At 42.4% G+C, this 13,003-nt stretch overlaps 1 protein-coding gene across 1 annotated transcript in view; it reads right to left on the bottom strand.

Annotated features, from left to right (window-relative positions):
* COPA (coat protein complex I subunit alpha) overlaps positions 1-13,003 on the bottom strand; it is a 55,169-nt gene that overhangs the window by 9,392 nt on the left and 32,774 nt on the right. Inside the window, exons 13-21 of the mRNA XM_002715236.6 lie at positions 12,040-12,115; positions 10,055-10,137; positions 8,931-9,070; positions 8,367-8,452; positions 8,121-8,259; positions 2,896-3,058; positions 2,647-2,793; positions 1,084-1,273; positions 862-957 (exon numbers count right to left, since the gene is read on the bottom strand). Coding sequence (XP_002715282.1) covers positions 862-957; positions 1,084-1,273; positions 2,647-2,793; positions 2,896-3,058; positions 8,121-8,259; positions 8,367-8,452; positions 8,931-9,070; positions 10,055-10,137; positions 12,040-12,115 — 1,120 coding nt within the window. The remainder of the gene's footprint in view (positions 1-861; positions 958-1,083; positions 1,274-2,646; positions 2,794-2,895; positions 3,059-8,120; positions 8,260-8,366; positions 8,453-8,930; positions 9,071-10,054; positions 10,138-12,039; positions 12,116-13,003) is intronic.

Genomic DNA, 13,003 nt, shown 5'->3' with positions numbered 1-13,003 from the left:
CCTACTAGGTTAACTGCTCCAGGAATTTTTGTTTGTTTGTTTGAAGATTTATTTATTTGAAAGGCAGAGAGAGAGAGAGAGAGAGAGGGAGAGATGGAAATTTTTCATCCTGGTTCACTACCCAAATGGCTGAACAGCCAGGGTTGAGCTCAGCCAAAGCCTAGAGCCTAGAACTTCATCTGGGACTCCCAAGTGGGTGGCAGGGCCCAAGAACTTGGGCCATTCTCTGCTGTTCTCAGTGCATTAGCTAGGAGCTGGATGGGAATAGGAGCAGCCACGATTCGAACGGCACACACATGGAATGCCAGCATTTTAGGCGGTGGCTAAACCTGCTGTGCCACAATGCCAACCCCTTCTTCAGAACTTTTAAAACCTCTTATTGGGGGCCAGCATTGTGGCGCAGTTGGTTAAGCTGCTGCCTGTGATGCTGGTATCCCATATGGGCACCAGTTTGTGTCTTGGCTGCTCCACTTCTAACCCAGTTCCCTCCAAATGGCCTGGGAAAAGCAGAGGAGGATGATCCAATTGCTTGGGCCCCGTCACCCATGTGGAAGACCTGGATAAAGCTCTTGGTCCCAGTTGCTGCAGCCATCTGGTGAGTCAACCAGCAGATAGAAGAGCTCTCTTAAAACTAAAACAAAAACAAACCTTTTATTTTCCTTATAATTAACTATTTTCTTAAGGAATATTCTAGCTGCTCTTCTATTTGGCTTTAAATAAATTTTCCTAAGCATGGTAGGATCATGTAATCTGAAAAAATGCACAATAAAGGGAAACCCTTCATCACTGTACATGAGTAAGTCAGTAAGAAATTACTTCCAAAAACCTCATAGCAGCAGTGAGTCCTGGAAAGATACTTACTCTGCCCACAGTTCTTTAGGATCCTCACTCGCTCTGACACATCACCCAGGTATAGGGCGTTCTGATAATGGCCACTCATGTCCTTTCGGATCTCAGCTGTACCAAGTCAATAAGAGATGGTTAGGTCTTCTCAAAGTCCAAAGTCCCTCTCACTACCATTTGCCTTCCCCCTTCTCAAGAACACCCCCCCCCCCCCCGCCCGCCAAGTCTTAGGGCCCTCACCAATCTTCATCATCTTGCGAAGTTTCTCCAAGTTGCCAGTTATAAGGTACAGGAAGGAAAGTTTGTCAAAGTTTTTGGTGCGCTGATAGCACATTTCCACAATCTGGTGGTTCCCCTGCAGCAGGGCCACTTCTCCCAGCTTTTCCCAGCAGTTCTTGTCATCCAGTGCTTTGGCTGCTTCCAGAGCAATCTAAAGAATCCCCAGGGTCAGTGCGAACAGGTTAAAGGATACTGTGACTCAAAATTCCAGACTGCAGTCAAACATATGCCTCTTAATAGATTTCCCAAGGAACCCTCAATACTTTCCATCAGTCCTAATTCTAGCATTCAGTCTAATTCTACTAAAAATACTATTAACAAACAGAATTCTTTCAGATCCATGGAGAGAAGAATCCCATTAAATTTTCCTCCTCTTCAGAACTTTACTTTTATCAAAGAATCACCTACCAATTGTTGATTCCATAGCACCAATTCTTGCTTAGCTACCTTCCAAGTTTGCAGAGCCAAAAGGGCTTGAGCAAAGTCAGAGGAAATAACAAAAGATGTTCAGAAAACTGTCCTAGCCCTTTCTCCCTTTGAAAACAATACCTGTATACTCAGGGCCCCAACATTTAATAAGAACTCCATCCCTTCATCTAAGCAAGATGAAGTATCGAGGATATAATTAGAGTTTTCAAATTTCAAGCTACCTTGCTTTTGTCCTAACATTACTGAATTCAGACTTCAATGAGAACAGCAATAACAGTAGGAATGTTGTGGCAGAAGCAGTCACAGGAATAAGTAGAGATGGGCAAATAGCAACAGGAAGGTGGCTCCATGTAACAGTGAAAAACATCCCAGTCCAGGGTTTTGTACAGCAGGAAGATGTCACTTGGGCCATCTGTATCCTATATGGGAGGAGTGCCTGAATTTGAATCTCAGCTCCATTTCCAATTCTAGTTTCCTGCTAATGTGCACCCTGGAAGGAGGCCAGTGATGCCTCAAGAACTTGGGTCCCTGCCACCCCTACAGGAGATCTGGACTGAGTTTCTGGCCCAGCACTGGCTACTGCAAGCATTTGGGGAATGAACTAGTGGATTGAAGGTTGTGCATGCTCTCTCTCTCTCTCTTTCTGCCTTTCAAATAAATTTTTTGGGGGTTGTTGCTGTGGCATAGAAGGTTAAGCCACCATCTGCAGTGCCGGCATCCCGTATGGGTGCCAGTTCGAGTCCCAGCTGCTCTGCTTCCCATCTAGCTCCCTGCTAATATCCCTGTGAAGATGGCCCAAGTCCTTGGGCCCCTGCCACCCACATGGGGGACCCAGATGAAGCTCCTGGCTCCTGGCTTTGGCCTAGCCCAGCCACAGCCATTGCGGTCATTTGGGAAGTGAACCAATGGATCTCTCTGGATCTCTACCTTTCAACTATAAAAACAAATCTTTTTTTAAAAAAATAATTTTTAAAAAGTCCTAAATTTTATTATTCTAGCTGAAGAAGCAGATTAAGAAAAATGCTTTCCGAATGCTTCCCTAGCCCTCACCTTTTCTAAAACATTATGGGGCCAATGACCATATATTTCTCTCACCTCAATATTTCCACACTCCAATGCCAGACTGAAGCGAGTTTTCTCATCCTTGACGAAATGAAGTGCAACTTCAGGATAGCCCTTCTTCTGGAGATAAGCAATGATAGACTGGCCTACCAGTTTGGCATTCCTCACCATGTGTAGTACCTGTGCATTTGGGGCAGGGTAGGGAAGGAAGCAAAGATCACTTACAGGAAATAATAACTGTTGTCCCCCCTTATACCCCTTGTACACTTCCTCACTTCATACCTCATCATATTTTCTGTTGATCAGGGCCAGCTTGAATTTGAACTCAGTGGGATCAATGGTGAGTACCCGAGGACGACATTCCCTGTCTAAGCAATACACATTGTTGCCTTTCACCCGCGTGACATAGATGGGTAAATCCAGAGTTCGGATGATCCCATGGTCCCTGAGAATAAGGGGGGAAGAGCGTACAATGTTAACTGAGAGTGAAAGTAGAGAGTAGTAGATTTGAAGGGTTCTGACTCAGAAAGCAAGAAATATTTTTAATGGAATAATAAAAACATTATAAATTAAAACTTGTTGGTATAGTCAATGCAATACTTGACCAATAATTAATAGCCTTAAATGCATATACTGTATTAGAAGAAATTCTGAAAATTAATATGCTCTATATGTATATATTAGGACAGGCTACAAATTAATATGCATCTAACAAAATAAATATGCATCTCTCAAATCTCTCAAACAATTTGACAATCAAATTCACTGTATTAATTGATGAAAGGAGAAAAATTTTAAGACTACCTCAATATATGCAGAAAAAGAATCTAACAAACTTGAATATTGAGACAAAAACTCTTAGCAAAAAAAAAAAGGAAGAAAATTCCTTAATATATAAAATATACCCATAAAAAAACTATCGTAGGAGTCGGCATTGTGATATAGCAGATAAAGCTGCCACCTGCAGTGCCAGTACCCCCATGTGGGTGGTGGTTCAAGTCCCGGCTGCTCCTTTTCTGATCCAGCTCCCTGCTAATGTGCTTGGGAAAGCAGCCAAAGATGGTTCAAGTCCTTGGGCCCCTGCACCCACGTGGGAGACCTGGAAGAAGCTCCTGGCTCCTGGCTTCAGATCAGCCCAGCTCCGGCTGTTGCAGCCATTTGAGGAGTGAACCAGTGAATGGAAGATCTCTCTCTCTCTCTCTGCCTCTCTGTAACTCTGTCTTTCAAATAAATACATACATCTTAAAAAAAAAAGTCTATGGCTAGTGCCATGGGCACCCCGGGTTCTAGTCCTGGTTGGGGCACCAGGTACTAGTCCTAGTTGCTCCTCTTCCAGTCCAGCTCTCTGCTGTGGCCTGGGAGGGCAGCGGAGGATGGCCCAAGTGCTTGGGTCCCTTGTACCTGCATGGGAGACTGGGAGGAAGTACCCAGCTCCTGGCTTCGGATTGGCACAGTGCCAGCTGTAGTGGCCATTAGGGGAGTGAACCAACGGAAGGAAGACCTTTCTCTCTGTCTCTCTCTCTCACTGTCTATAACTCTCTCTCTGTCTTTCTCTCTGCTAACTCTGCCTGGCAAAAAACAAACAAACAAAAAACCTATGGTAAATTTACATAATCCCAATACCACTGAATGTACACTCTTTAAATTGTGAAGAAGACAAAAATGTTTGCTATCTTCACATTTATTCAGCATTGTATTGGAGATCCAGATCAGTGAAGAAAGGCAAGAAAAAAATATATATAATTGTGTAATTATTTAAAAGAGAAAACAAAATTTCTACCCACAGATGCTAAAATTATTTGTAAAGTAAAATCATTCTAGCAAGACTTCTCAAATAAAAACCAATTAAAATTTAATTACATTTCTAACTACTAGCAAAAATTAGAAAACCAAAAATTGTGATGGATGCTATCCACTTACAAATAGCATTAATAACTATCAAATGCCCAACAGATTTAGCCCCCCATCATGCAAGATTTTTATAGATAAAACTATAAAACTTTATTGAAAGACCTTTCCGAATATCTCAATAAATGAACAGCTGCAATACCACATTCACAGAGTAGGAAATTTACCATTGCAAATAATGACAGTTATCCCTAAATTGATCTAAAGAGTCAATGCAATCTGTATCAAAATCACAAGTTTTTTGTTGGCTTGTTTTATCTTGTGTGAATTTTCACAAGCTTACTAAAAAGTTTATGTGAAGAGCCAAAGCTTATTTTAAAAGAGTTTAACAGCATTTGAACAATAAATAAAACAGAAAATACTAGAGGATCTGCTTCAACAAATATGAAGGTTTATTATAAAACTAAACTATTTAGGATGGTGTGGAGTTAAAGCAGAGATAGAAAAAACTACAAAAAAAATTCTTGGATTTTTAAAAAAGTATGCTTTATGTAAAACAAAGATGGCACTGCACAACAATGGGGAAATGGTGTCTTCTCAGTAAAAGTTTAGTACTAGATCTCTGAGTGTCCTTATGGGAAAATATAGACTTGATCCCTCACCACACATATCACACACAAAAATTAACTTCAGGTAGATTATAGACCTAGATGGAAAAGGCAAAACTGTAAGTTTTTTTAAGAGAATATAGAAGAATGCCTTTATGATTTTGGGAGTCAGTAACTTTTTAAAATAGGACCCAAAATCCAATATCTGTAAAACATAAGATTTGTAAGGTCAGTTATATTAAAATTAAGAGCTTCTTTTCATTAAAGAATGTCATTAAGAGAATCCCAAGACATGTTATAGAAGAAAAGATAGTACATATTTACAACACATAGCCCTGACAAAGGACTGATATCCACAGATATAAAGAATTCACCCAAATTAACAAGAAAAAGAAAACATAATAAAGACCTGAACAGAATTTCATAGAAAAAAATACTTATAGATGGCTAAAATAAAAGGTACATTTCTTTTGTTAGGGAAAAGAGAGCAGCAAAGAAATAAATAAAATTATAGTGAGACACCACTACACATGCAACCAGATGGACACAAATAGAAGTCTCACAGAGCCAAGTGCTGCTGGTCAGGAAGACAAGGAAAGAAACTTTAACACGATGCCGGTGGGCATGTAAATTAGTACGGCCACTATGGAGAACAGTTTCCTATCACCCGGTAAGTGATAAGATGCATACTCTGTGGCATAACGGTTCTACACAGGGTACACATTACAGAGAAATAAATGTACATATGTACCAGAAAAATGCAAAAGAATGTTCAAAAGAGCATTGTTCAAAGTACTACAAAACCAGCATTCACTCAATAGTCCTCAAGAGTAGACTAAGCGACAAACTCTGGTATAATCACATAATGTAATATTATACAGCAATAAAAATAAATGTGAGCTACAACATGGATGAATCTTACAAAATCCTGAGCAAATACAAAATTAAAATATATTTAGTACGATTTCATTTATATGAAACTCAAAAAACTAAATCATAACAGTACACACACTGGGTGGTAAAATTATCAAGAAAAGTAAGGAAAACATTACCATAAAAATCAAGATAATGCTACTTTAGGGTGGGAACAGAAGGGTGACCAACAAAGACCACATGGCAAAGGGCTTCTACGGTGTCAGAACTGTTCTATTTCTTGACTTGGAGGGCAGTTACACAGATGTTCACTGTAACTTATTCATTATTCTGTTTATAATTTATGAGGGGACTTCAAAAATTCATGGAAAAATGGAATATTTTGACTCAAAATTTTTTTTTTAAAAAAAGATTTATTTGAGGGGTGGGCGTCATGGCGCAGTAGGTTAATCTTCCACCTGTGTTGCCAGCATCCCATATGGGCTCCGGTTCTAGTCCTGGCTGCTCCTCTTCCAATCTGGCTCTCTGCTATGGCCTGGAAAAGCAGTAGAATATGGCCCCTGGGCCCCTGCACTCATATGGGAGACCAGGAAGAAGCACCTAGCTCTTGGCTTCGGATCAGTGCAGCTCTGGTAGTTTCGGCCATTTGGGGAGTGAACTAACGGAAGGAAGACTTTTCTCTCCGTCTCTCTCTCTCCGTAACTCTACCTCTCAAATAAATAAATAAAATCTTTTTTTTTTTTTTTTTTTTAAACAGGCAGAGTTAGACAGTGAGAGAGAGACAGAGAGAAAGGTCTTCCTTTCTCTGTTGGTTCACCCCCCAAGTGGCCGCTACAGCCAGTGCGTGTGCAGCCGGCGCACTGCGCTAATCCAAAGCCAGGAGCCAGGTGCTTCCTCCTGGTCTCTCATGTGGGAGCAGGGTCCAAGCACTTGGGCCATCCTCCACTGCACTCCCAGGCCACAGCAGAGAGCTGGCCTGGAAGAGGGGCAACCGGGAAAGAATCCGGCGCCTCAACCTGGACTAGAACCCAGTGTGCTGGCGCTGCAGGTGGAGGATTAGCCTAGTGAGCCACGGCACTGGCCAATAAATAAAATCTTAAAAAATAGAAAGATTTATTTGAAAGGCAGAGTGGCCGGCGCCGCGGCTCAATAGGCTAATCTTCCACCTAGCGGCGCCGGCACACCGGGTTCTAGTCCCGGTCAGGGCGCCGGATTCTTTCCCGGTTGCCCCTCTTCCAGGCCAGCTCTCTGCTGTGGCCCGGGAAGGCAGTGGAGGATGGCCCAAGTGCTTGGGCCCTGCACCCCATGGGAGACCAGGCTCCTGCCATTGGATCAGTGCGGTGCACTGGCCACAGCGTGCCGGCCATGGCGGCCATTGGAGGGTGAACCAACGGCAAAAGGAAGAGCTTTCTCTCTGTCTCTCTCACTATCCACACTGCCTGTCAAAAAGAAAAAAAAAAAAAAAAAAAAAAAAAGGCAGAGTGACAGAGACAGAGGAAGACACACACAGAGGAAGAGACACACACACACACACACACACACAGAAAGACAGAGAGAGAATCGATCCTCAATCTGCTGGTTCGGTTTCCAAACGGCCACAAAAGCCAAGGCTGGACCAGGCTGAAGCCAGGAGCCAGGAACTCCATCTTGGTCTCCCACAGGGGAGGCAGGGACTCATGTACTTGAGCCATCATCTGTGCCCCTCAAGCACATTAACAGGGAGTCGGATTGGAAGTGGAATAGTGGGGACTTATCTGGCACTCTGAATAGGATGTAGGCATCCCAAGTAGCGGCACTGTACCACGATGCCCACCCAGTGCAGAAAATTTTTTTGAAATCCACGCATAGTTTTTTCAGAATACATGTTTTACATGAAATTTTTGAAGATCTCCCCGATATGTATGGATTTCAAAATATTTTTGCACCAAAATAAATTTATTTTTAATTCCATTTTTCCATGAACTTTTTAAAGACACCTCTTATGTAATTCTCTACATTTATGTTGTATTTCACAATTTTAAAAGAGTTGGGAAATTAATGCTTGATGCTCTGGCACATCTATGGCAGACAAGGCTTTTCCATGAAGAAAGCTCATGGAGGACATCAGTTGCACCTGACACAGGTTCATAATTTCAAGAAGCCGCCTTTCCCATTCCATATCGCAGATAATTAACTTACCCGGTGGTGACAGCATACTTGATGTGGTTGCTTGTGGTATAGATAAATACCCCACTCTCATCCCAGGCCCCACTCTTGACACGAATGTTCTCATGAATGTTACACAGAGCATCCAGTTTGCGGTTACAGATCACAATGGCTGTAAGAGGCAGAGGGCATGAGTGCTCTGTCGGATAGGGTGAGTGCAGTAGATTGGGGGAGGGAGGAACGGGTCTCTAAATCAGGATGGATATAATGAAGACTTACCATGTTTAGCCAGTAGTGCTACATGGGACATGTCTGCTGACCAAATAACGTATTTCACCTTGGAAATCTTCACAGATGCCAGAGTCCTGAGGCACAGAGCGAAGGGCAAACATGAATGGACCTGGTTTCCTAATCTCAGACTATGACCTACATCCCTTCATCCTCAAATTCATGTAAATCCCAGTTTCTCAGTGAAATAACAAATTATCTGCATGGTAGCTTAGGTTCTTTATTGCTTTGGCCCACATCGTATACTTCCCTTTTCCTTAACCTCCAGCCCCGTAAGCTCCTTTTAGTACAGAAACTGTGTAATTCAACACTGTGTTTCCGCTCATTCTTTATTCAGGTAAGTACTGCAAAATTAAATAAAAAAGCTCCTTGCTATAACATTAATGTGTATGTGCACACAGAGGGATCAGGAAAGGGGAAAAGTGTCTATAAAGAATCTTGGAATCAGAGCCCAAGAAATGGTCAAGCATATGGGTAAACCCAGTTGGGGGGAAAAAAAGCTCATACTAACGATATACACTCTCCCTCACTACTCAATGGTATCTGACAAGTTACCGTTTTTGCTGGACATCAAAGAGTGTGATGGAGTCTGCATCCCGAAGTAGGAGGTTGCCTGTACCAGCATAGAAGATCTCATCACAGTTGGGCACTTGCACCTTTTTGGTGATCTCGTTCTTCAGATTCTTGATCAGAAGCTGAAACGAGTATCAAAGGTGGGGTCAAGAGAAGAAGTGTGCACGTAAGGTGACAGCTGACGATGTTTCTCAGCAACCATTCCTCATCCTCAATAAATTAGGTGTACGCTTCTCTGTCCAAGTCAGCCACTACTCCAATCAATATTCTCTCCAAGGACATTAATACTTCTTTTTTGTCTGTTTGCTTTTTAAAAGATTTATTCAAAAGACAGAGTGAAAGAGAGAGGGGGGAAAAGACAGAAAGAGATCTCCCACCCACTGGTGTATTCCCTAAATGGCAGCAACAGCTAGGGTTGGGCTAGGCCAAAAACAGGGGCCAGGAACTCCATCCCAATCTCTCATATGAGCATCAGGGGCCCAAGTACTTGGGCCATCTTCCACCACTTTTCCAGGTGCATGAGCAGGAAACTGGATTGGAAGCAGAGCAGCCGGGACTCAAACCAGCACTCCTATATGGGATGTTGGGATATCGGCATTGCACTAAAACTCCAGCCTCATTTTTTTGTTTGTTTTGGAAACACACTGAGAAGTTCAACTAAAGTCTGAGTGCTTCAATCAACTGGACAGAAAACAGCACTTCTGTGGCTTACATTTTTGTTAAATATTTTCTTAGTGAACTTTGCCTATCTTGTGCTGTAGCTACTTCAGGTACTAATGGAGGCAACAAGACAAGGAAGGAGATGATCTACTCATCTAGCCCACCCACTTCAACCTTGATGCTTTTACTGGCTCCTGTAGTCAAGGGCAACTTTAGCTGGTTTCTTAAGCCCAAAGTCACAGTAATCATCAATCCAATCAAATGAATTTTAAAGCTTTTCTTCCCTATAAGGATCAGTATAGGGCTAGGGATAGAGGGAGAGTCAATTTGTGAGGCTCACAGCTGCCCAGGGGAGAATAAGGAAAAACAATGCTCTTTACTTTGCAATACACAGAACCCTGCCACCAAACTCCCCAAATTGGTTTCCGCTTCTAGTCTCAACTCACCGAGTGCATCCGATCTAGGACAGCAAACCGATTACGGGCAACCCAAACGGCTGTCAGGCCTGAGGACCGTTTCCCTTCAGGGGCTGAGAACAAAACCAAAGGGCGAGAGCGTGTGGTGAGCCACTGGCAGGTGACAGAGTCAGGTGCCACGGAGCTTCCAATCTTGCTGGTTGCCATCTTGGCTGTGCCAGTTCAGCTGCTTCCTAACTAATTCAGCCATAACCTGAGGCTATTGTCAAGTGACTTTTCCCCACCAGTCTCCCCTCCAAACTCCAAGCCCCATCCCTGCCAAGCTTCTTTTCTCTAGGCCAAGCGGCTGCGTTTCAGCCAACACCATGTACTGGCAGAAGGGCCGCCCATCTTGGGAGACAGCACACTCCATCAAGCTAACGAGCAGGGCCTCCCTGGCCAAGCTGCGGCACAGCAAGCATGCTGTCAGTATTGTAAGAACTCCTCTCTGTACAAGCTGGAGCAGAGACAGAGGCCCCTCCCCAGGACACAGCTGCTCTGCTGCTTTTAACATGCAAATACAGATCTCCTAGTAGGGCAGGGTGGGACAGAGTACTCCCCACTAAATCTTGACAGGCCAGCTCTGGGCCGGGCAGTATTTAGCACCAAGCTGTTGCTCTGTAAATGCCAACTGACCATTCTTATTACCTCAAAGAATTACAAAATGTTCCTCAGTTCTATGGCTGATTAGAATTTTGAAATGTACACTCTACTTTCTGGGAAACTTGTAGGAGGATAAACAGAAGGAAATTATGAGATACTGTTATCTATCAGATCAGCAGAAAACTGGACAGAACATGCTGGTCGGCTCTGCCATATACTTCTCTGGCACCCAGAGAGCAGGCAATTTACAAAGCTAATTATTATCACAACCAACACTCCCATTCTCCACGGGCCGGCAACCACACTTCAAGCTTTTGCTGGTTCTCGTCTTCCTCTCCATTGCCTGTCATTAGGCTGTACTTTTACTAATTATAATCTCCCTCAAAGGATGGAGAAGAAAAAATAAAAATGGTAATAAAACAAAATGAAGACATTTTAAACTCTATTAATTGTAAACAGATCTGAGGCAAAAAGCAAAGGGGTGGACTGGGAGAGACCAGACCACAAGATTCATTTAGAAATGGCTTAATTGACTAATTCCTAAGGGAGAAAGATTTATAGATACTTAATACTACAGGTTTTCTCTTTCTCTTATCATAATCACATTTAAGAGAATGAATCATATAATTATAAGCACCAATAATGACCTGGTGACATCACCAAAAGAGACAGAGCTAACAAAATATTTTTTGTGAGTTGACTGATTGGGTCTAAAATATCATGAAAGCATGCTAGTGTGAGTGGGCACCTGTGGAATGCACGTTTGACCTAGTAATGTCTATAAACTCATGGGAGGAAGTGCACTTAAAGGAACAGAAAAGAGTCAAATCCATTGTCAGCAAGTTCTAATTCTAAGGACATCAACAAGGGATGGTAGTGATGGAAGAGGTAGGCAGGGGTCTCAGCTGGATCCTGAGATCCCAGGTGGGGTGTGGGGCTGTTAACAGCCTCATCTCTTTTGACATGCAAAAAGAAGCAAATCGGATCTGGATGTGGATGGGAGAGTATAAATCCCTAGTCCCAGGATGAGACATTGCAAGATTGGAACCACATTTTTAAATAAATGAAACTACCAGAGTGAAAGTCATATCAGCTGACAATAAACTAGAATAACATGCTGTGCTGAAAGGGAAAATGGAGAGTTTCTAATAACCAAATTATAAAATATATATATCTAGCTGGGGTAATAAAATGGAGGAGGAACATGAATATTTCACATCATGGTCGCCTCTGATGCAATTGTCAGCAGCACCTGCCAACAGTCATGAGTGATGTGGCCATGGCCTGGGGACGGAATGTGAATAACTTTAATAGGAGTGATGATGTAGGTGAAGAGAGCTGGAAGCAGAGTGGAATGGACAAAGAATGCCTACCATCAGGATTTTGGGAATCAGCATCCTTGGGGATGGTGTACAGGTCATAGGTACTATTCTCTAAATTGCTGGCTCTCTGTAGAGGAAAAGGGGAAATTAAAATGTTAGTGAGAAGCAACCAAGATACCAGTTTATTCTGACAGTGAAAACAGTTTCATAACACAGACAATCATCTGAAACAGTGTTTTTCTCATCCTTCATCCACAGGACATTTGCATGTTTCCACATTTAAGAATTACAGGGCCCTCTGCCAAACAAATCAGCATTGACGTAATTTTATTTCCTTTATGTTCCAAAGATGCAGATATTATTTGAATGAAAGCAAGGACTGCTCTATACCTCACAAATTAACAGCTAAGACCCCAATGTGCTAGGTGCCCCTATCTGAGTATATGTATCAACATTCTGCTTGAAAGAAAAAAAAAGATACCAAAGAAAAGACATTAAACAAAATTTTCGGGACAATATGGGGCTGCTAGATATTAAAGGACTGAGATTAGAAACTGGAAGTTACATGGGGAAAGAAAAGCTTTCATTCTCTTTAATTTGGCCACTAGGACTAAATTAGAATGTCATTTCCGCCCTCTTTTTGGGGCAAATTTTGTGGCAAGAAATGAGGGCTACTTGATGACTTTGAAGGCAACTCCACTGAAAAGAACCCCCTCTCAAAATCACAGTTCTTCTATTTTCACCGAAAGGCAGCAACCAGATAAGCATCTCCTTGGCACAGGGTATACTCATCGACACTCTCAAAACATTTTAATGGCCTGGGGCATTCACCTTGATGTTCCATTAAGTTTGCCCTTTCTAAGTTCATACACCCTCAATATGTTTATGACAACTGAAACCTGCTTGAGTTGAGATTGAATTTTACTGTTTGATTTTGCAAAATGACCAGTACATGGCTTCTAAGAAGCAATTAGATGTTCCCTAAAGGCATGAGAAAGAGATGTAGGGAGAACCT

Source organism: Oryctolagus cuniculus, chromosome 7 (genome assembly GCF_051225735.1).
Source record: "Oryctolagus cuniculus isolate XC-2025 breed Fujian yellow rabbit chromosome 7, ASM5122573v1, whole genome shotgun sequence".
In the NCBI taxonomy this organism is placed as follows: domain Eukaryota; kingdom Metazoa; phylum Chordata; class Mammalia; order Lagomorpha; family Leporidae; genus Oryctolagus; species Oryctolagus cuniculus.
The sequence above is the reverse complement of the archived record's forward strand: the minus strand, read 5'-3'. Positions and strand labels throughout refer to the sequence as shown.